Source organism: Atractosteus spatula, chromosome 22 (assembly GCF_055471065.1).
Source record: "Atractosteus spatula isolate fAtrSpa1 chromosome 22, fAtrSpa1.hap1, whole genome shotgun sequence".
In the NCBI taxonomy this organism is placed as follows: domain Eukaryota; kingdom Metazoa; phylum Chordata; class Actinopteri; order Semionotiformes; family Lepisosteidae; genus Atractosteus; species Atractosteus spatula.
In genome coordinates this window covers 1175101-1197851 of record NC_142727.1, presented here as the reverse complement: position 1 = coordinate 1197851, position 22751 = coordinate 1175101, and the positions used below count along the sequence as shown (strand labels likewise).

The 22751-nt window shown below is 51.7% G+C and overlaps 1 protein-coding gene across 3 annotated transcripts; it reads left to right on the top strand.

The window, feature by feature from the left end:
• Positions 1-3632: 3632 nt before the first annotated feature.
• Positions 3633-11870, top strand: foxj2 (forkhead box J2). 3 transcript variants are annotated; one of them, XM_088939413.1, is made up of 10 exons: positions 3666-4207; positions 5261-5538; positions 5829-5903; positions 7103-7195; positions 8310-8411; positions 8551-8998; positions 9844-9993; positions 10165-10266; positions 10856-11239; positions 11409-11870. In XM_088939413.1, the coding sequence occupies exons 2-10, from the start codon at positions 5266-5268 to the stop codon at positions 11516-11518; spliced, it is 1737 nt and encodes a 578-aa protein (XP_088795539.1). In that variant the 5' UTR covers positions 3666-4207; positions 5261-5265; the 3' UTR covers positions 11519-11870. The 3 variants fall into 3 exon arrangements, with proteins under 3 accessions (XP_088795541.1, XP_088795539.1, XP_088795540.1); XM_088939414.1 differs by having other exon boundaries at positions 3673-4343; XM_088939415.1 differs by lacking the exon at positions 10165-10266 and having other exon boundaries at positions 3633-4207.
• The last annotated feature ends 10881 nt before the right edge of the window (positions 11871-22751 follow it).

The following is a 22751-nucleotide window of genomic DNA, read 5'->3' as shown; positions in this document are numbered from 1 at the left end:
AAGGAGCAGGGACAGGTCTGCGCCCTCGAGCGCCAGACGCGCGCAGGGGAACTTGCGGCGCTATTTTTATATCCCGGGGTGAGACAGGACCAGCGTCGATAAGTGCACTTCAAAACGAAAGTTAAATGGACACAACAACTTGTAAAACCTCAATCGACTTCCCATAATAGCCGAAATTGTCTGGTCTGCGCAGCGCCGTGCTCTTGTGGTGGGGTGTGCAGCCCTGTGACACTGTAAACAAGCAGGCTTGCACATCCGTCTCTTTTAACCCGGTGGAAACACTGCTCTCCACTCGCAGACGGCACTGCTGACGAATACTGCTTGTTAACTCTGCACGCAGCTCGTGTGGGAGACTTTCTTCGGGGAAATGTCTGCTGCACAACCTGTACTTATCCACTCGTGATGAAGCACCTTGCGTGAGCCAGGGCTGCTTCAGGCTTCTACTGAACTCTCGCTCCCGGCAGTGGCGAGACCAGGGGCTTGCGACCGCGTGGCGACTTACAGTACTTTCACAAAGGTCACGATTTTGTGCTCAATTCAGAATTTGTCAATGCTTTCTAAACCCTTACCAAGATTTAAAAACCAGTCTAAGGCCATTTCTAAAACAACGGGCCGCTTCAGTGAAACTGACACTCCCGCTGCCACCTTGTGGACTCCCTTGGGTACTGCAGGAGAGGGGGGAACTGCACCCATTCTTGCTCGGGCTGTCCAAAGACAGAGCGGGAATCGATGCTCAGAACGTGGGCGGCGTTTCTACCTGTGAAATTTACCTGCTGCCTTTGCCCAGACGGGTCCCAGGCACGGTGAGTCCTGTGCGATCCGGCGGAGTCCGGGCGCGTGCGACGCAGATGCCCCAGGGGGCCTCGGGGCGCCGCGGGTCTGTGCTGTCCAGTGGGGCGGCGGATGAAAATGCTCTGCGATGACCCGTCGGCTCGCGCCACACCTTGGGAAAGCCAGGGGAGATGTTCATGAGAAGAGGCTGCTCCGCCTGCTTTCCTTACTCCTCATTTGGTTGTGGTGAAGTCACCCCCGGGTGACATCCAGCTGTTCTCTGACACCAGGGCTGGCCAGTTTGTCCCCCCCCCCCCCCCACACAACTGTACGTAACGAAGACAAGCATGCGTTTGGCCAGGAGCTCCTACGGCACACCCACCGGCTCCAGTGTCACTGATGCCCCCGAAGCACAGCCCTCCGGGGAGGTTGCGCCCGTAACCTTTCACCTTTAACCTGTGTCCCCTGTTCGAAACTAAAGAGGTTCAGTTCCTTTAACCACTGCTCACAGGTGCCTTAAGGCCAGGCCTGTGTCAAATTCGACACAACACACCCGTCATTTTGTGGGGTTGATTTATCGCGAGCAACTGAACCACAGAACCGATGCAGACGATGGAGAGTCACTCTCAAACCCTTTACTGACCGGAACAAGAGGCAGCTCCACAACCTGAGGTTTTGGGGCGTGTGTGTAGTTCACCCCAATAAACTGAGGTCTCAGGGCGTGTGTGTAGTTCACCCCAATAAACTGAGGTTTCAGGGGGTGTGTGTAGTTCACTCCAGTAAACTGAGGTTTTGGGGCGTGTGTGTAGTTCACCCCAATAAACTGAGGTCTCAGGGCGTGTGTGTAGTTCACCCCAATAAACTGAGGTTTCAGGGGGTGTGTGTAGTTCACTCCAGTAAACTGAGGTTTCGGGGTGTGTGTGTAGTTCACCCCAATAAACTGAGGTTTCAGGGGGTGTGTGTAGTTCACTCCAGTAAACTGAGGTTTCGGGGTGTGTGTGTAGTTCACTCCAGTAAACTGAGGTTTCGGGGCGTGTGTGTAGTTCACCCCAATAAACTGAGGTTTCAGGGGGTGTGTGTAGTTCACTCCAGTAAACTGAGGTTTCGGGGCGTGTGTGTAGTTCACCCCAATAAACTGAGGTTTCGGGGCGTGTGTGTAGTTCACCCCTATAAACTGAGGTTTCGGGGTGAGTGTGTAGTTCACCCCCTATAAACTGAGGTTTCGGGGCGTGTGTGTAGTTCACCCCCATAACCTGAGGCTTCGGGGTGTGCGTCACCCTTATAAACAGATGTTTTGGGGTGTGTGTATTTCTTACACACACACACTTACCCTTGAGTAACCCGCGCCGGAGCCCTGCCTGTAGCCTGGGAGCTCCTTCCCCATCAGCTCCAGCCAGAACCCGGATCCAGCCGGCTGCTCCGCCAGCGGACTGCGGGAGCAGATCAGCACCAGGAGGCATGAGGCAGCTGCAGAGGCTCTAGCTGGAAACCCCTTCTCAAAGCGGGCGACACGAACGTGCTCCTTTGCCAGGCTGTCGACAAGAGCCAAAAAAACACCTATTAATTCCCATCGATTGTCCTCGGCCTCGGCCAGCTCTAATCAATAACACTGATCTGTTGCGCATTCGGACGCTCTGAATAGCAGCAGGGCCAGGGGGACCTGTTCCCACTGCAGCAGGGGACTGGAATCGGAGAGGGAAGGTCCTTCAGCGCAAGCTGACCTCCCGCCCCCTCATTATGCACTTATAGGCTTCTCGTTCACCTGTGTAACGGCACGCGTGCAGCCATACAGACAGGCAGTCAAACCGGGCGTTTCCTGAACGGACTGGAAACGGTGGGACATGAAACACAAATGTATGAAGCCCCTTTAGTCCCAAAGAACTTAAGACACAGGAGGGGACCTACTAGACCCTTGGCTACAGCGCAGTTACCAACGACAACATGGCTGGGGAGCTTGTTCCACACTCCCGCCACCCTTTGTGTAATGCAGATCCTCCTGTCCTGACTGAAGGATCTCACCCGGCTGTTCCTTGAAGAAAGCTTCGACGAAACAGCTGGGCAGCTTGTTCCAAACGCCCCACAACTCACGATCTGGGCACTAGAGGGTAAAGGCACACTGTTACTGAAGCCAGACCGCACACCTGACAGATCCATTCACCTTCCAAGTCTCCATTATTCTCTTGTAAGGTTGTCCCGTTCGGTACAGATCTTGCAGCTGGACTTGTTCCGCTCTCGATGGCTCCCAGTCCTGGTCCTGGAAGAACACTGTGTCTGCAGCCTTTTATTATGAATTATTTAGAATTGAATAACTGGTGCTATTAATGGATCTCCTTGATCGTCAGGTTTCCTTCATTCAGAAAAGCCCAACTTCCAGCAGGTTTTCCAGAACGTCCAGTACGCTCAGCGGTCACCCCTCAGCTTGCTTACCTGTACTGCACCATATCTCCGACACGTGTGACCTGGTGTTGGGACTGCGATGAACACACACACGCAGGGGCTCTTTTCCTCCTGCGGAGGTCCAGTTGGTGGCATTTCTGGACAGGGGGAAGCTCCTTCACCTCAAGGCCGGGACCAGCAGCCACTCGCCGCGGGCCTTTCAAGAGCGGAGCATGTGCAGTGCAGCCTGTGAAAGAAAAGCTCCCAGCCACCCCCCCCCCCCCCAGAAAACTGAAACCTGCTGGCCTGAGATTCAGACCTGGGGCTGCAGGAGAATCCAGGAGAAAGGCACAGCGCTCATCCAGGACCAGGACGCGCTGCTGTGAACCAGCAGCCGCCCTCTCTCTCTCTCCAGAGGGACTGCGCGCATGACAGAGAGAGAGAGAGAGAGAGAGAGAGAGAGAGAGGCGTGTGTGTTACGGGAAGAGGGAGGGAGGGAGGCAGTGATGTCAGCCGTCAGGAAGGAGCAGAGTGTGTGACGTGAGCCAGGCAGGGGCCGAGAAGTGAAAGTCTCTGCTCACTTCGGTTCTTGCTGCTCTGTTTACTTTCCCCGGCAGAAAGAGGAGCGAGAAAGGAGAGGCAGGGGGACAGCGGGAGCGAGGGAGAAGCAGAAAGGGGCAGAGACGCCGGTGAGCAGCAGAAGAAAAAAAAAGGAGTTGCAGGGACCTACAGAGAGAAAGGAGGGAGGAGTGTGAGAAAAGAGGGAAGTGTCCGAGAGTGACACACACCGACAGGAGCCCGAAACAAGTTCTTCTCCCCGCAGCCTCGGCTCAGAACTCCTTCCCAAGCCTCACCGGACCCCGGCCTGGGGATCCCACACGAACTCACTGCGTGGCCTCCGGGTCTGCAGAGCACCGCTGGATGGGCGGGATGGATTTCCCAAGGGATCTCTTCTGAGGAATCCCCCCGATGGGCCGCGTCCCGGGAGAGAAGCAGACAGCCCCTGGGTCCCAGATCGACCTCGGACGCCACTGAACCGAACCAGGCCGGAATACCAGAGGTGAGACAGGCCGAACCGGGCCGGAATACCAGAGGTGAGACAGGCTGAACCGGGCCGGAATACCAGAGGTGAGACAGGCCGAACTGGGCCGGAATACCAGAGGCGAGACAGGCCGAACTGGGCTGGAATACCAGAGGTGAGACAGGCCGAACCAGACGCCCTCTCCAGAGGCGCTTTCCAGGGGCTACTGCAGCCAGCATTTTTGCAACTGCAGTAACAGCAGCTCAGGGATTTGCACGGCAGAATTTAAAGCCGTGGGGCGCAGTGCAGGCCAGCCAGACAAGGGGGCGCAGAAGGGCCCACGACACTTCTGCCCTGTTACAGACTTCACCTCCCGCACCTGCCACCCGCCTGCCCACCGAGATCCACTGGGGTGGGCTACTGTGGGCTACTGTGGGCGTCAGGCCTCAGCCCGCTGTCCGGCAGCCTGTCACGACCCTGAAGGGCGGTTTGGGAAGCGAGGTGATCTGACCCCTGGGAGCGCTTCAACACTGCCCAGAGGTGCTCAAAGAACTTGTCAAACATCAGCATCCAAGTCAGGCTTTCTTGCTTCAGACAGACGCACTTACCAAAGATGCCCACCGGGGGGCAGTAACGTTATTAGTTCTGCCTGCCTTGAGCGCCTTCAGCACACCAACAACACACTACATGGCCCAGTCATCAGCACCGTACCCCCTGAGCAGAACCGTTAAAAGAAAAGTTACTCCTTACTTTGACAGAGATGAACAATTAATACTTGCAAAAGTGAAAGAACAGTTACTGGGTGCTATATGTAATGTCACAGAGAGAAGAAATCAAATGTGTTTAATGCTGCTCAGTCTCAGTGCTATCCTTACTTTGGCTGGTGTCAGCGTGTGTCAGTGTGTCCTGGTCACAGTGTGTGTCAGTGTGTGTCAGCGTGTGTCAGTGTGTCCTGGTCACAGTGTGTCCTGGTGTCAGTGTGTGTCAGTGTGTGTCAGCGTGTCCTGGTCACAGTGTGTCCTGGTGTCAGTGTGTCTCAGCGTGTCTCTGCGTGTGTCAGTGTGTCACAGTGTGCGCTGATCTCTCCCTCAGGACCCATGTCGACGAATCTGGACTCCAGTCTCACCAGTATCGACTGGCTGCCCCAGCTGGGAGTGGCCGGCTTGCGATCGGGGCAGGAGCACAAGGCCGGGACAGGGAGTTCTGGGGAGCTGCTTCGCCCCAAGAAAGGGAAACCTCCCCACAGCTACGCCACATTGATCGCCATGGCGATCAGGTCGTCGCCAGGGAAGCGGATGACACTCAGCGAAATCTACGCTTGGATCAGTGAAACATTTCCCTATTACCACCGTGCGGGGCGGGGCTGGAAGGTGGGAGAGGGACAGAGACTGTCCCACTGTGTCTTTTCCCCCCCGGCATTTCTCAGTGTGTGTCTCACTCTGAGTGTGTGTCTGTCTCAGAGTGTGTGTCTCACTCTGAGGGTGTGTGTGAGTGTCTCTCATTGCCTCACTCTGTCTCAGTGTGTCTGTTTGTCACTCTGCGTCTCAGAGTATGCTGAGAATATGTATTACTGAGTCAGAATAACTCAGTCTGGATTTTTTGTCTTTCACATTCTGTGTGCAACAACCGTCCATATTATCTCCTGAACTGTTTTCCACAGAACTCTATACGGCACAACCTCTCCCTCAACAAGTGCTTCAGAAAAATTCCACGGCCTCCAGATGATCCTGGAAAGGTGATAATTACTTTTTTTACTAACAATAATTTAAAACACATAATAATGAACAAGAGAATAGCATTCTGCTTGATTTCTAAAAAACAGGCTTTGTAAATAACCAACCAAACCTGTAGTCCAGCCAGTCCAGTCCAGCCTGGAGAGTCTCAGACTGCTCTGGCAGTGGAGTCTGATTATAATCCCAGTGAAGAACTAGTCCAGCTCCCAGTCCAGTCAGTCCAGTCCAGGCTGGAGAGTCTCAGACTGCTCTGGCAGTGTCAGTGGACTCTGATTATAATCCCAGTGAAGAACTAATCCAGCTCCCAGTCCAGTCAGTCCAGTCCAGACTATCAGTGTGAATCTGATAATAATAATAATAATAATAATAATAATAATAATAATAATTGCTTACACTTATATAGCGCTTTTTTGGACACTCCACTCATAGCGCTTTACAGGTAATGGGGATCCCCTCCACCACCACCAGTGTGCAGCCCCACCTGGATGATGCGACAGCAGCCATAGTGCACCAGAACGATCACCACACATTAGCTCTCAGTGGGGGGGAGAGCAGAGTGATGAAGCCAGTTCAGAGATGGGGATTATTAGGAGGCCATGATTGGTAAGGGTCAATGGGAAATTTGGCCAGGACACTGGGTAACACCCCTACTCTTTTCGAGAAACACCCTGGGATTTTTAATGACCACAGAGAGTCAGGACCTCAGTTTTACATCTCATGCGAAGGACGGCGCCTGTTTACAGTATAGTGTCCCCATCACTATACTGGGGCATTAGGACCCACATGGACCGCAGGGTGAGCGCCCCCTGCTGGCCCCACTAACACCTCTTCCAGCAGCAGCCATAGTTTTTCCCAGGTCTCCCATACAGGTACTGGCCAGGCTCACACCTGCTGAGCTTCAGTGGGTTGCCAGTTGTGAGCTGCAGAATTATATGGCTGCTGGCTCAATTATAATCTGAATTAATAACTAATACACCTCACAATCACGCTCAAATAATCCAATCTAGAAAATGCCTGGAGAGGTTCCGAGTGAGTCACTGGCAGGAAACTTTGCTTTGATGTTAATTATGACAGTGATCAACCTGACGTCATTAGGGAAAAGAATAGTGGACTATGTAGTCTTTTTTTCATTGTCCAACAGTGATGTGGTCCAAACAGCTTTCTCTCTCTGACCTGCCCCACCCCTGTCTACTGATTCCAGGGCTCCTATTGGACAATGGACGGACCAACAGCAGACGATCCTCCTCCCACTTCACGAGGCACAAAACGCTCCCATCCGAAAGAGGAGGAACAGGTGTCTGTCCCACTCTTTATACTCCTGCAGTTTTCTATTTCAAGTTACTGTCAGCATACACAAGCATTACACTGCATCTGGGATTCTTATTGTACTTTATAAAACCAATGTTATTGTCAGCGTTACTGTAATTTAGTGTCCAGTCAGTCAGTCAGGGTCACTGTGCTGTAGTGTCCAGTCAGTCAGTCAGTCACTGTGCTGTAGTGTCCAGTCAGTCAGTGTCTCTGTGCTGTAGTGTCCAGTCAGTCAGTCAGGGTCACTGTGCTGTAGTGTGCAGTCAGTCAGTCAGTGTCTCTGTGCTGTAGTGTCCAGTCAGTCAGTCAGTGTCTCTGTGCTGTAGTGTCCAGTCAGTCAGTGTCTCTGTGCTGTAGTGTCCAGTCAGTCAGTCAGTGTCACTGTGCTGTAGTGTGCAGTCAGTCAGTCAGTGTCACTGTGCTGTAGTGTCCAGTCAGTCAGTCAGTGTCTCTGTGCTGTAGTGTCCAGTCAGTCAGTCAGGGTCACTGTGCTGTAGTGTCCAGTCAGTCAGTCAGTGTCTCTGTGCTGTAGTGTCCAGTCAGTCAGTCAGTGTCACTGTGCTGTAGTGTGCAGTCAGTCAGTCAGTGTCACTGTGCTGTAGTGTCCAGTCAGTCAGTCAGTGTCTCTGTGCTGTAGTGTCCAGTCAGTCAGTCAGGGTCACTGTGCTGTAGTGTGCAGTCAGTCAGTCAGGGTCACTGTGCTGTAGTGTGCAGTCAGTCAGTCAGTGTCTCTGTGCTGTAGTGTCCAGTCAGTCAGTGTCTCTGTGCTGTAGTGTCCAGTCAGTCAGTCAGTGTCACTGTGCTGTAGTGTCCAGTCAGTCAGGGTCACTGTGCTGTAGTGTCCAGTCAGTCAGTCAGGGTCACTGTGCTGTAGTGTGCAGTCAGTCAGTCAGTGTCTCTGTGCTGTAGTGTCCAGTCAGTCAGTGTCTCTGTGCTGTAGTGTCCAGTCAGTCAGTCAGGGTCACTGTGCTGTAGTGTCCAGTCAGTCAGTCAGGGTCACTGTGCTGTAGTGTCCAGTCAGTCAGTCAGGGTCACTGTGCTGTAGTGTCCAGTGTATTCATACTGTATTAACTGGACCATCCCCTGTTGTCTGTCTTTAGTTAGTCCAGAACGCTGACCAACAGGAACAAGAAGCCACTCCAGCCAGTGTTGGCTTGCCTCAGGTTACACAAACCGACTCCGCTGCGCCACCTCCCTGCAAGGTACTGACATTACACCTCCAGTCGCCTGTGTCAGCGCTGCAGTACTGCCCCCCCAGTCAATACAGTTTATTCAGCTGTGAAGTGCAGACTCCAGTGAGCTCACAAAATCTTATCAACTGGATTCTTCTTTCTTTTGCAGCAACAGGCCCCTCAGCAGCTGAACATCATTCTTCCAGCTCTCCCAGTCCTCCCCAGCCCAGTGGTCACCCCAGCTCTCCCAGGACTCCCCAGCCCAGTGGTCACCCCAGCTCTCCCAGTACTCCCCAGCCCAGTGGTCACCCCATCTTTCCCAGGCCTCCCCAGCCCAGTGGTCACCCCAGCTCTCCCAGTCCTCCCCAGCCCAGTGGTCGCCCCAGTCCTCCCCAGCCCAGTGGTCACCCCAGCCCCTTCAGTCCACACAGGCCCCACGGTCACTCTGGCTCCCTCAGTATATCCTGCCACCACAGCTGCCCCAGGGCTGCTGGTGCCCCCCAACTCCTTCCCAGAGCCCCCCCTCCGATTCTCCTTCGCCGACCTGAACCTGCCGGACCTGTACTCCTCTTTCCAGAGCCTGTACCGCACCATGAAGGAGAGAGCGACCTCGCTGCGTGAGTCCCAGTGTGGCCTGAACTGCACCACCAGTCAGGGTCACTGTGCTGTAGTGTCCAGTCAGTCAGTCAGTGTCTCTGTGCTGTAGTGTCCAGTCAGTCAGTCAGTCACTGTGCTGTAGTGTCCAGTCAGTCAGTCAGTGTCTCTGTGCTGTAGTGTCCAGTCAGTCAGGGTCACTGTGCTGTAGTGTCCAGTCAGTCAGGGTCATTGTGCTGTAGTGTTCAGTCAGTCAGGGTCACTGTGCTGTAGTGTCCAGTCAGTCAGTCAGTGTCTCTGTGCTGTAGTGTCCAGTCAGTCAGGGTCACTGTGCTGTAGTGTCCAGTCAGTCAGTCAGTGTCTCTGTGCTGTAGTGTCCAGTCAGTCAGTCAGTCACTGTGCTGTAGTGTCCAGTCAGTCAGTCAGTGTCTCTGTGCTGTAGTGTCCAGTCAGTCAGGGTCACTGTGCTGTAGTGTCCAGTCAGTCAGGGTCATTGTGCTGTAGTGTTCAGTCAGTCAGGGTCACTGTGCTGTAGTGTCCAGTCAGTCAGTCAGTGTCTCTGTGCTGTAGTGTCCAGTCAGTCAGGGTCACTGTGCTGTAGTGTCCAGTCAGTCAGTCAGTGTCTCTGTGCTGTAGTGTCCAGTCAGTCAGTCAGTGTCTCTGTGCTGTAGTGTCCAGTCAGTCAGTCAGGGTCACTGTGCTGTAGTGTTCAGTCAGTCAGTCAGGGTCACTGTGCTGTAGTGTCCAGTCAGTCAGGGTCATTGTGCTGTAGTGTTCAGTCAGTCAGTGTCACTGTGCTGTAGTGTTCAGTCAGTCATTATATCTAATATTAATGCCAGTCTACTCCTTTTTTTCTCTGTCTGGTCAGCGGATGCTGCTTCTCTCCCAGTGTCTTTCGCAGTGTCCAGCGAGAGTGCACCCCTCCACACCCCCACCCTACCCCCGCTCACACCCACCCCCGGAGCTGCTGCAGGACCAGGCGCTGACAAGATGCTGCATCCGCCACAAGGGGGCAGCTGTGAGTCTCATTACTGCTCTCTGCCCACTATGGCATAATGGCTTCATAATAGGAAATACACATCAGCTAGAGGCAGAACCAATTAATAAAACTGTTAGGAAGCTTATTCAAGCTCTGCTTGAAAAAAACGTGTGCAGTTTCCAGTACGTGAGTGCATCTGTGTTCCCGCAGACATCGCTCCAGACTGGTTCTCCACTCCTGACAGCCTAAAGGAGAGCTTCCAGATCGCCAACAGCCTGGACTGGGCCAATATCGACCTCTCCCAGCACCCAGGTACTGGCCAGAACAGAGCATTGCAGACACGACAGACCACCACGATATAGACCAGTGTACAGCAGAGCAGACCAGTGCACCACACTACAGACCAGTGTGCAGCAGAACAGATCTGTGCACCACAGTATAGACCAGTGAAAAGCACAGCAGACCAGTGCACCACACTTCAGACCAGTGTACAGCAGAGCAGACCAGTACAGCACAGTGTAGATAATTAGGACATAGTAGTTCAGGCGGGGAGCCGCGTCAGCATGCGTAGGCTGCAAAGGAACAAGTAATGGGTTTATTCCCCGCTGAAAAAAAGAAGAAAGAGAACACAACGTTTCGGCCGTGGAGCCTTCTTCAGATGTGAGCATCACACCTCACCTCACCTCACACCTGAGGAAGGCTCCACGGCCGAAACGTTGTGTTCTCTTTCTTCTTTTTTTCAGCGGGGAATAAACCCATTACTTGTTCCATAATTAGGACAGGCGGGTGTGCAACAGCACAGCTCTTTTGAAGCATTCACCTGCATATTATACCGTTCAGCAGACCCACACACTGCAGGGCAGAGCAATGCGAGCGACGCATGTCTGTCTCCCGTCCGCAGACCTGCTGGAGAGCATGCGGCAGGCCGAGCTGTCCGACTGGTCCCTGGAGCCGGCTCTGTTCGCCTCGCTCTGCGACTCGCTGAACCGCTTCTTCACGCAGACCGGGCTCATCCCCCCCCCCCACGACGCCCTGCAGCCGCTGCCGCCCAGCCCCCTCCCTCCCCGTGCCTCCGGCCCCCTCGCTGTCCCGGCGCTCGGCCCCCCTGCTCCCCCTGTCCCTGCGTCCAGCCTTCCTCGCGGCGCTCCTACCTCCAACCACGCCTACCTCCCCCTGCCCGCCGCCGCCAGTGCCCCCGGGCAGGTCCCGCCCGCGGCCGCCCAGACCCAGCATGCCGTGCAGCCGGCGCCCAGTGCATCGCCGCGGACGACGCCCGCCATCCAGGGTGAGCATCCCCCGAGGGGCGCGTGTTCCTTCGCTGCGGGTGCAATCGTTTTACCACACCGCGTTTAGCTGCCCCGCAGGAAGGGGGCGCTGTTCGGCAGTGGGGGGGGGGGGGGGGGGGTTGACGTGCTGTCTCTCTCACCCACACTTCCCCTCCCTCATCCTTTCAGCCCCGCCCACTCACCCCCTGGCCCCCCACGGCCGGGCCCCCAAGCTGCGCGCCCATAGCAACAGCGAGGAGATCCAGGACGACTTCGACTGGGATTCGCTGATCGTGTAGAGCCCTCATCGCCGCGGCAACAAACGACACTCACGAGACAGGCGCCGCCATGCTGTGGACCGAGGATGCCTGATCGAATGCCTCCGGCTGGGGCTGACCGACGGGCTGCCTGATAATCTGATGTGCCACTTCGATCCGCGCTTCGACTCCGCCGTTTCAAATCCACCAACGCCACCGAACTTGAATCATGCATCGTGTCTGAGAACCGCGATTAATTAGCCGGAGCTTCGGCTCAAAGGTACGCGCTGAAGCTCCGAAGACTTTCTTTTTTTTTTTTTGCGCGCGCGGCTGTCCTGTACGATTGGTCCGTGTTTTGGTATTGTAATAAAGAGTACGCATCTCGTACACGACTGAGGAAGGTGTCTGTGTGTAAAATGCAAGTCAAGCTTTATTCCCTGCTGAAAAGAGAAGGAAAGGGACCACAACATTTTGGCTGTGGAGCCTCCTTTGGGTGGGAAGAATATATATGTGTATAAAATGCTCCTCTTTCACTCCACTTTTCTCTCTGTCCCTCTAGTTTTTCAGTTCTCCCGGCTTCTGTAGTAATCCCCCTGCCCAGCTCCCTGTCACAGTCAATGGCCAGGCTGTGGCCCGAGTGTGTCCCCTGTGTGCTGAGCTTTAGTTCTGTCGACTCATGCTGTCTGTGCTACAGCCACACCAGCGAGCCTCAGGACCAGCAGGCTGGGGCCTGTTCTCCAGGCTCAGCTCTTGTGTGTGTGTGTGTGTGTGCCACTGGGTGAGGCAGTGTTGCTGCATGTTTTGGCCCGTGCTCTGGTGGATTTTGAAGGGTGCTGTCCCGGGGCTGGCTGCTGTCAGTGAGCTTCAGGCCCAGCTGGCTGAGGAGGCTCTTCCCTGGGCTCAGCAGGGCCTTGTGGTGGGTCGAGAGCGGGTCTCTGTTTTTGAGGCAAAGCAATACTTTTGCGTATGTTAAAGGAAGGGTCTGCAGCCACCTAGTCTGGTGCTGCTTTGTGTGTGAAGCATGTTTTTACAACTATCTGTGCGCCGATCCGATCTGTTCCTGATAAAGCCCACGGAGGGGGGTGGGCTGGGTCCAACTACAGAGATTTTTATCCAGATCTCTGGGCGGGTTTAGATTAAAGAGCTTCCTGTCATCTTTGATGCTAAGAAACCCTCTATTTGTCATTCTTTCTTTCACTGTTACCTAATTTGTCTTCTGTAATACTTTTCTCTCATTCGTTAATTTTTTTCTTTTTCATGCGTGAGGCGGTGCGCGCGTGTCTGTGTGTGTGCACGCCTGTTTATGTGTGCAAGCCCGTGTGCACCTGTGCATGTGCCTGTTTATAGAGGTTCCTGTCTCTATTTGCATGCCTGTGTGTCTTCTGTTACTCTGCGTTTGTGTACTTGATTTTGTGTGTGTGTGTGCCTGGGGATCCGAGACTGCCTCTAGATGTGTGTGAGAGTGAAACACCTGTGTTTGTATGCGCGGAAGGCGATGGAGGTTGTGAAAGTACCGAGATGATTCTGCAGATACTCAGTGACTCGGGGACAGGACCTGCAGGCTTTCTCAATGATCATTCAACACGGGGCGCAGGCTTCTTCGCTGAGCGCCTCCTTGCAAGATGGAAGCTGCACCAGCGCTGTGTAACACGCTGCAGCATGGGGCAACGCGTGCAGAACAGGTGGACGTCCACCTGCTCCTTACAATGTCCGGACACGTAGCGGAATGGAAAGGTAAATGGTGGGACTGTGTGTGAAGATGCTGGCCTAAGCCCCTGTGCTCTGATCTCTGTCCCTTTCCCCACCCATCCCTGTCCTAAGCGCTCACTCCTGAGGGTGAGGGTCACAGGGACGAACAGAGCACAGCAGACTTCCCTATCCCCAGGGACAGCCTTCAGGACCCTCGTCTGTCCTGATTTTTCTCCCACCCCATCCCCCTCTCTCCCACCCCTATCCCTGTGTCGCACCCCTATCCAGCTGTCTCCCACCCCTATCCCCCTCTCTCCCACCTCTATCCCGCTGTCTCCCACCCCTATCCCCCTCTCTCCCACCTCTATCCCGCTGTCTCCCACCCCTATCCCCCTCTCTTGCCTCCCTCTCGCCCCCGTGTCCCCCTGTCCCTCTCTCGCCCCCCTCCTCCTCAGCAGCACACCTGCACTGACACCTGAGGAAGCCTGCGGTCACCGCTGAGGCATGACTCTGCAGTTCTCCCACCTCTGCGCTCGTGTCTGTATCTCTATCTGTATCTGTGCCGGTGCGGCTCTCTCTCTCTCTCCGCTCCGGTATATATAGAGTGAGACTGTATCCGTTAGTGTGTGGGAGAGCCTGCAGTGAGTGTGTTTGTGTTTTCTGCCACAGTGCAGACCTGTCGCCCGCAAAACAGGATGTTTGTACAGTAAAGTGAGACAGGGAGAGAGGCGGTTTCTGGTGTGCACATCTGCGGAGAGAGGTGAAACAACTGCACTGAGAAAGAGGTAGTACAGGCACATTCTGACTGAATGAACACTATATTAACACTGCACTGAGAGAGAGAGGGGTTCATACAGACACACTGACTGGACACTCCAGTACATGAACACTGCACTGAGAGAGAGGGGTTAATACAGACACACTGACTGGACACTCCAGTACATGAACACTGGGCTGAGAGAGAGAGAGGGGTTCATACAGACACACTGACTGGACACTCCAGTACATGAACACTGGGCTGAGAGAGAAAGATGAGTTACTACAGACACACTCTAACACAGCCTGCACTGAGAGAGAGGGGGGAGCTAGCGCTGTGTTCACAGAGAGGGTGGAGTGAAAGAGACTCGCAGGTCAGAGTTCGGGACGAACAGAGACAGAGGCACCGCGGCTCATCTTTGACCCGTGTCCCAACACTGCTGACTGGCACTGACCACACTGTCCACTCTGGGACTCCTGCTGAGGTGCTCTGCTCTTGCTTGCGACCTCCATTCTGAACGACTGAATTACTGACATTAATTTCTGAATTGTCTGAATTCTTTGACACCACAGCTCCTCACTCAGCTCTGAGAGAGGGCAGCATTTGCTTAACCAACAGCCACACTTTTGTTTTGCTCAAGATGGAACTCGACGTGGGCTTGTTCTGAAGAAGGGAGGATGAAATGATGAGACATTAATGGCAATAAAACAGTTCTGAGTGAACCGAAAAGTAATCCTAGCCATATAAGATCTCTTCAAATGACAAAGCCCTTTTCAGTGTCAGAATTGACACTGTGAGTTTAACCGATAAGCAGGATCTTTTAAAATGTATTTATACTTAAGAACTTCTAACAGCATGATTCGTTTCATTTTGAGATTTAAGTGCGTCTTCTTTCCGACAGTTTGACAGTTTTGTCAATCGATGGACAGACTCTAGGAAAGTTGCCTTCAGTTTTTACAGTGCCTCCAAAGTTAGGGGGATTCACATCGAATCAAGGCAATTTATCAAGTAAGTGCTCAATTGATTAATCTGTTTCGAGCAGTTCATTACCCTATTATCTGAAAAATGATTTAAATACACAGTATATTGAAGCACTTTATAAATAAACAAAGAAAAGGCATGTACTGAGACTGTGGTACAAGACACACTGCCTGTATACTCCTTCCATTCCTTCCTTTTCAAACTGCTTCTTCCAAGTCAGGGTCACGGGGGAGCTGGAGTCGATCCCAGCAAGCAACGGGCACAAGGCAGGGTCCACCCTGGGCAGGACACCTGCCCATCACAGGGCAGACACACACACTCACACCAGAGCCAACTTCCCAGAAGTCAATGGACCAACCAGTGTGTCTCTGGACTGCGGGAGGAAACCGGGGCACCTGGAGGAAACCCACGTGAACATGGGGGGGACATGCAGACTCCACACAGACAGCACCCCGGGTCTGAGCCCAGGGCTGCCTGCATACTGTGCTACATGAACCCCTCTCCCCAGCCAAAGAGAGCAGAAGTGACTGGAAGGTGACTGGGCTGTCATTAAATGTGTTGACAGGAAACAGGTGTGCAAGTGCTGAAGTCAGAGAGCACAGCGCTAAATTCAAAAATACTGCCAGCGTGTGAGAGAGAGGAGGAGGTGGGGTGGAAAATATGACAAAGCATTTCCTGTTTTGTCAAAAAAAACAACATCAAAGACCCCTCCATTCCTCCCTCTCTCCATCTCACTCTCTCGGTCTCTCTCAGCGCTATATTGGTGTTTAGGTAGTCAGATCTGTAACCTAGATCTAGCTCATTCAGTCACCACCAGAGCTCTAGAGACACTCAGTCCAGTTACCTGTAACTTTACATTAACACTCCTCCCCATCAGAGCTGGAGATACTGTAGAGACACTCAGTCCAGCTCCTCTGTAACTTCACATTAACACCCCTCCCCATCAGAGCTGGAGATACTGGAGAGACACTCAGTCCAGCTCCTCTGTAACTTCACATTAACACCCCTCCCCATCAGAGCTGGAGATACTGGAGAGACACTCAGTCCAGCTCCTCTGTAACTTCACATTAACACCCCTCCCCATCAGAGCTGGAGATACTGGAGAGACACTCAGTCCAGCTCCTCTGTAACTTCACATTAACACCCCTCCCCATCAGAGCTGGAGATACTGAGACAATATTCAGCGCAGTTGATCTAATTTAACAAAACAGCAACAGCTTCCATCTTTACACCGTAGGTATATGTTAAATATCCACATACACACACATACTGTATATTCATCAGGAACTTCGATTACAGGCACAGGCTTCAGGAATTAAACGGAAATTCTGAAAAGAGTCGTAAACTCCCACACAAAACCCACATTACACATTTGTTGCCTCAACCAGGATGGTGCTCTAAACACCCGTTCTCAATCGCGATTTGAAAACCTCCTCCCTGGAAGCTGTTCAAGCCATTGCACAGAGTCGCTAACCCCCCGTTCAGACTGAGGCTGTAAGTGCAACACAGCATCCCTGCCTGAAGACTGTGCTCAGTCTAAGCCTTGGCAACACAGCTCCACGCTGCCCACCCCTGCAGACCAGCCCTCAGGCACCTGGCATGCGATTTCAAATCTGCTGCTTGCGTGCTGCGCAGCTGTAGTGCACCATGACTGTCCTGCTGTAGCTGGACTCTTGAGAAGCACTGCACTGTGATGCACTGCTCAGACTGGCTCTTCATCACTGCACTGTGATTCTCCTGCTGCAGTCTGACTGTTGACCCTCACTGCACTGTGATTCTCCTGCTGTAGTGACTCTTGACCCTCACTGCACTGTGATTCTCCTGCTGTAGTGACTCTTGATCCTCACTGCGTCGTGATTCTCCTGCTGTAGTCTGACTGTTGACCCTCACTGCGTCGTGATTCTCCTGCTGCAGTCTGACTCTTGATCCTCACTGCCTCGTGATTCTCCTGCTGTAGTCTGACTCTTGACCCTCACTGCATCGTGATTCTCCTGCTGTAGTCTGACTCTTGATCCTCACTGCATCGTGATTCTCCTGCTGTAGTCTGACTGTTGACCCTCACTGTGTCGTGATTCTCCTGCTGTAGTCTGACTGTTGATCCTCACTGCGTCGTGATTCTCCTGCTGTAGTCTGACTGTTGACCCTCACTGTGTCGTGATTCTCCTGCTGTAGTCTGACTCTTGACCCTCACTGCGTCGTGATTCTCCTGCTGTAGTCTGACTCTTGATCCTCACTGCGTCGTGATTCTCCTGTAGTCTGACTGTTGACCCTCACTGTGTCGTGATTCTCCTGCTGTAGTCTGACTGTTGACCCTCACTGTGTCGTGATTCTCCTGCTGTAGTCTGACTCTTGACCCTCACTGCGTCGTGATTCTCCTGCTGTAGTCTGACTGTTGATCCTCACTGTGTCGTGATTCTCCTGCTGTAGTCTGACTCTTGACCCTCACTGCGTCGTGATTCTCCTGCTGTAGTCTGACTGTTGACCCTCACTGTGTCATGATTCTCCTGCTGTAGTCTGACTCTTGATCCTCACTGTGTCGTGATTCTCCTGCTGTAGTCTGACTCTTGACCCTCACTGCGTCGTGATTCTCCTGCTGTAGTCTGACTGTTGACCCACACTGCGTCGTGATTCTCCTGCTGTAGTCTGACTCTTGACCCACACTGAGTCGTGATTCTCCTGCTGTAGTCTGACTCTTGACCCTCACTGTGTCGTGATTCTCCTGCTGTAGTCTGACTCTTGATCCTCACCGCATCGTGATTCTCCTGCTGTAGTGACTCTTGACCCTCACTGCGTCGTGATTCTCCTGCTGTAGTCTGACTCTTGATCCTCACTGTGTCTTGATTCTCCTGCTGTAGTCTGACTCTTGATCCTCACTGCGTCGTGATTCTCCTGCTGTAGTCTGACTCTTGACCCTCACTGCCTCGTGATTCTCCTGTAGTCTGACTCTTGACCCTCACTGCGTCGTGATCCTCCTGCTGTAGTCTGACTCTTGATCCTCACTGCGTCGTGATTCTCCTGTAGTCTGACTCTTGACCCTCACTGCGTCGTGATCCTCCTGCTGTAGTCTGACTCTTGACCCTCACTGCGTCGTGATTCTCCTGCTGTAGTGACTCTTGATCCTCACTGCGTCGTGATTCTCCTGCTGTAGTCTGACTCTTGATCCTCACTGTGTCGTGATTCTCCTGCTGTAGTCTGACTCTTGACCCTCACTGCGTCGTGATTCTCCTGCTGTAGTCTGACTCTTGACCCTCACTGCGTCGTGATTCTCCTGCTGTAGTCTGACTGTTGACCCTCACTGCGTCGTGATTCTCCTGCTGTAGTGACTCTTGATCCTCACTGTGTCATGATTCTCCTGCTGTAGTCTGACTGTTGATCCTCACTGTGTCGTGATTCTCCTGCTGTAGTCTGACTCTTGACCCTCACTGCATCGTGATTCTCCTGCTGTAGTCTGACTGTTGACCCACACTGCGTCGTGATTCTCCTGCTGTAGTCTGACTCTTGACCCACACTGAGTCGTGATTCTCCTGTTGTAGTCTGACTCTTGACCCTCACTGCGTCGTGATTCTCCTGCTGTAGTGACTCTTGACCCTCACTGCGTCGTGATTCTCCTGCTGTAGTCTGACTCTTGACCCTCACTGCGTCGTGATTCTCCTGCTGTAGTCTGACTGTTGACCCTCACTGCGTCGTGATTCTCCTGTAGTCTGACTGTTGATCCTCACTGCGTCGTGATTCTCCTGCTGCAGTCTGACTCTTGACCCACACTGCGTCGTGATTCTCCTGCTGTAGTCTGACTGTTGACCCTCACTGCATCGTGATTCTCCTGTAGTCTGACTCTTGATCCTCACTGCGTCGTGATTCTCCTGTAGTCTGACTCTTGATCCTCACTGCGTCGTGATTCTCCTGCTGTAGTCTGACTCTTTATCCTCACTGCGTCGTGATTCTCCTGCTGTAGTCTGACTGTTGACCCTCACTGCGTCGTGATTCTCCTGCTGTAGTCTGACTCTTGATCCTCACTGCATCGTGATTCTCCTGCTGTAGTCTGACTGTTGACCCTCACTGCGTCATGATTCTCCTGCTGCAGTCTGACTCTTGACCCTCACCGTCGTGATTCTCCTGCTGTAGTCTGACTGTTGACCCTCACTGCGTCATGATTCTCCTGCTGTAGTGACTCTTGACCCTCACTGCGTCGTGATTCTCCTGCTGTAGTGACTCTTGATCCTCACTGCGTCGTGATTCTCCTGCTGTAGTCTGACTCTTGATCCTCACTGTGTCGTGATTCTCCTGCTGTAGTCTGACTCTTGACCCTCACTGCGTCGTGATTCTCCTGCTGTAGTCTGACTCTTGATCCTCACTGCGTCGTGATTCTCCTGCTGTAGTGACTCTTGATCCTCACTGTGTCGTGATTCTCCTGCTGTAGTCTGACTCTTGACCCTCACTGCGTCGTGCTTCTCCTGTAGTCTGACTCTTGACCCTCACTGTGTCATGATTCTCCTGCTGTAGTCTGACTCTTGACCCTCACTGCGTCGTGATTCTCCTGTAGTCTGACTCTTGATCCTCACTGCGTCGTGATTCTCCTGCTGTAGTCTGACTCTTGATCCTCACTGTGTCGTGATTCTCCTGCTGTAGTCTGACTGTTGACCCTCACTGCGTCGTGATTCTCCTGCTGTAGTGACTCTTGACCCTCACTGCGTCGTGATTCTCCTGCTGTAGTCTGACTGTTGACCCTCACTGCGTCGTGATTCTCCTGCTGTAGTGACTCTTGACCCTCACTGCGTCGTGATTCTCCTGCTGTAGTCTGACTCTTGATCCTCACTGCGTCGTGATTCTCCTGCTGTAGTCTGACTCTTGACCCTCACTGCGTCGTGATTCTCCTGCTGTAGTCTGACTCTTGACCCTCACTGCGTCGTGATTCTCCTGCTGTAGTCTGACTGTTGATCCTCACTGCGTCGTGATTCTCCTGCTGTAGTCTGACTCTTGATCCTCACTGCGTCGTGATTCTCCTGCTGTAGTCTGACTGTTGACCCTCACTGCGTCGTGATTCTCCTGCTGTAGTCTGACTCTTGACCCTCACTGCGTCGTGATTATGACTCCTACTCAACAGTAGTTTTACTGTTGAACAGCACTGCGCTGTGACTGTCCGGCTGTAGTTTTACTGTTGATCTGCACTGCACAGTGATTTTTTACAGCAGTAACAATCACAACAACAGCAAGAGCATCCCACTGAATAAGTTCTTAACCTACAACCTTTGCAAAGAGCAGTGACATTCAACAGCTCCTTTTCACTCATTTCAGCCCTGATACAGCTGTAGAACCCACCTTTAAAAGTTACTCAATATCCACCATTTCAAAAGGAACCTGAGCGAATCATTAGACCACTTTATTCTTCCATAAAGATCAGCCAGAACCACATTTCCCCTTGTTTCTGGTACAAGATTATTCACTGGTTTATTAATGATGAATACTGTTTGTAAAGACTTACTGATATTTTGTTCATCACAGCTCATTTCTAGCTCTGCTACGCTGTTTAAGACACAGTGCCCCCAAACCCTGCGGACTCATTTCTAGAAGCCTGAGGTGAAAACTGCTCCCTTCACGAATGAGTTCACTGGGTCTTCACTCCTACTGAAAGAGCTTTCAGTTCACCACCGAGAAGAGCCCCAGGCAGATCAGCACAGCTGAGCACCACCTCTTATAATCACAAATAAACTGCTGAACGCCATTGTCCCAAATACAAGGGACCAAACTCATTTCTGCAAACAGTTCATTTCATTTAGACACATGAATTTACACATGAGGATCAGGATGAATTTACACATGAGGATCAGGATGAATTTACACATGAGGATCAGAATGAATTCACACATGAGGATCAGAATGAATTTACACATGAGAATCAGAATTAATTTACACATGAGGATCAGAATGAATTCACACATGAGGATCAGAATGAATTTACACATGAGGATCAGGATGAATTTACACATGAGGATCAGGATGAATTCACACATGAGGATTAGAATGAATTCACACATGAGGATCAGATGTATTTAAATTCAAGTTCACCCGTTTGGCATTGGTGACTGAACAAATTAAAAAAGTGTGCACAGTTTAAAAAGCCATATGTTTGGTACATTTCATTTTTATAGGCAATCCAGGTCTTTAAATTCAAGTCCACACATCTGGCATTCAAGATCGAACACATCAGAAAGTCTACAGTCTAAAAAGCTTTATTTGTGGTATATGTAACATTTTTTATAAGCAATATTCAAGTTTCTGTATGCTCTGCATCAGATGTATTTTAAACGTTATATTTAGTCCTGGGGATATCTTTTACTGTAAATGCACATAATTGGGAATGAATAATATATCTATGCAGTCCTTGGTCTGCGAAGCCTACTCAAGTATTTCTAAGCAGCCTTGGGAATATATAACATCTATACTCTACAAATACACACCTGATGCTCTATAACACATTTATACAGAATATCCACTCCTGGTTCAACAAGGCTGAGACTGACACCACAGTGAAAGGCAGTGGCTGATCTCACGGTGAGCTGCGAATACTCAATCATGGTGATGTTCACGAGACGCACAGCAATACGGACATCCAGATGACCACCCTTTGAAGCTGAAACATGTAGATTGTTTCCCATATCTTTCAGATTTCTGTCTTTGTAAAAAAAAAAAACACATCCTCACACATTCAGAACAATAAGTATTGAGTGCAGGCGGGTTTTTCATTACAACAGTTTAAGATGTCTGAAAATGAAAAGGTCCTTCCGGCACAGTCTTCTTGGGGCCGGATGAAGAAAAGGGATTTTGTTTGGTGTCTGGAAAACATCAGTGAGCAACTACCTGTTGTGTTTCAGGAGGGAGATGCCAATCTTACCTGGAGCTCTGACCTGGACCGGCATAACTTACCTCCCCTCCTCTGTGGCTCGATCACACTCTCCCTCGCGGCCCTCTCTGCGCTGTCCACGTCACAGTCTGCCGCACAGCTGTCACAACAAACAACACAGATGTCATGTTTACAGTTTAATATTGGTGTATTACTAATACTCACAACAGTAACACACTGGCACTCCTACATGCAAGAAACATGCACGTGACTTAAGATACATTTCTACTTGACATAAATTCTTTCAAAAAGAATTCCAACATAATAATATGCTGTTGCTAATAATAATAATAATAATAAGCTCAGCACACACCAGCTCTCAGAGGGGAGGAGAGCAGAGTGATGAAGCCAGTTCAGAGATGGGGGTTATTAGGAGGCCATGATGGGTAAAGGCCAGGGGGAAATTTGACCAGGACACCCGGTTAATACCCCTGCTGTTTTCGAGAAAAGCCCTAAGATTTTTAATGACCACAGAGAGTCAGGACCTCGTTGTTTTTTTCATCTTAACCGAAGGACAACACCTTTTTTTACAGTGCTGAGCTTCAACGGGTTGCCTTCAGTGGTGAGCTGCAGGGTGATACAGCTGCTGGCTAAATATTGTGGGAATAACGCAAATATTTATACTTTAAGTATAAACAGACGCGGAACTGTTTACTTCCGCTATTCAACTCATCATCAACAGAGTTCAAGTCACTTATTATTTGTCTCATTTTATTGCATAGTCTATTAATGACATTTCAAATTGTGCTGATCTGAGCAGCTGTGAGTAGTATAGGACAGGTTTAGGAACATACCACCACAAGAACATGAAATATTAGATTTTATTAAGTATTAACACAATTACTGTGCAGCTCGAGCGCGGGCTGTCACCATGACAGCGAGCAGCCCACGTGAGCCCTCTGACGTCGTTCCCGCCCGGCGTCCGCGATTGGCTCCGGGAGGCGCTCCTG

Excerpts from the sequence above, each read along its gene's own strand:
- foxj2 (XM_088939413.1), top strand. The coding sequence starts at position 5,266 with ATGTCGACGAATCTGGACTCCAGTCTCACCAGTATCGACTGGCTGCCC. Across the intron at positions 7,196-8,309 it reads ATCCGAAAGAGGAGGAACAG|TTAGTCCAGAACGCTGACCA; the intron begins GTGTCTGTCCCA and ends GTCTGTCTTTAG. Across the intron at positions 9,994-10,164 it reads TCCGCCACAAGGGGGCAGCT|ACATCGCTCCAGACTGGTTC; the intron begins GTGAGTCTCATT and ends GTGTTCCCGCAG.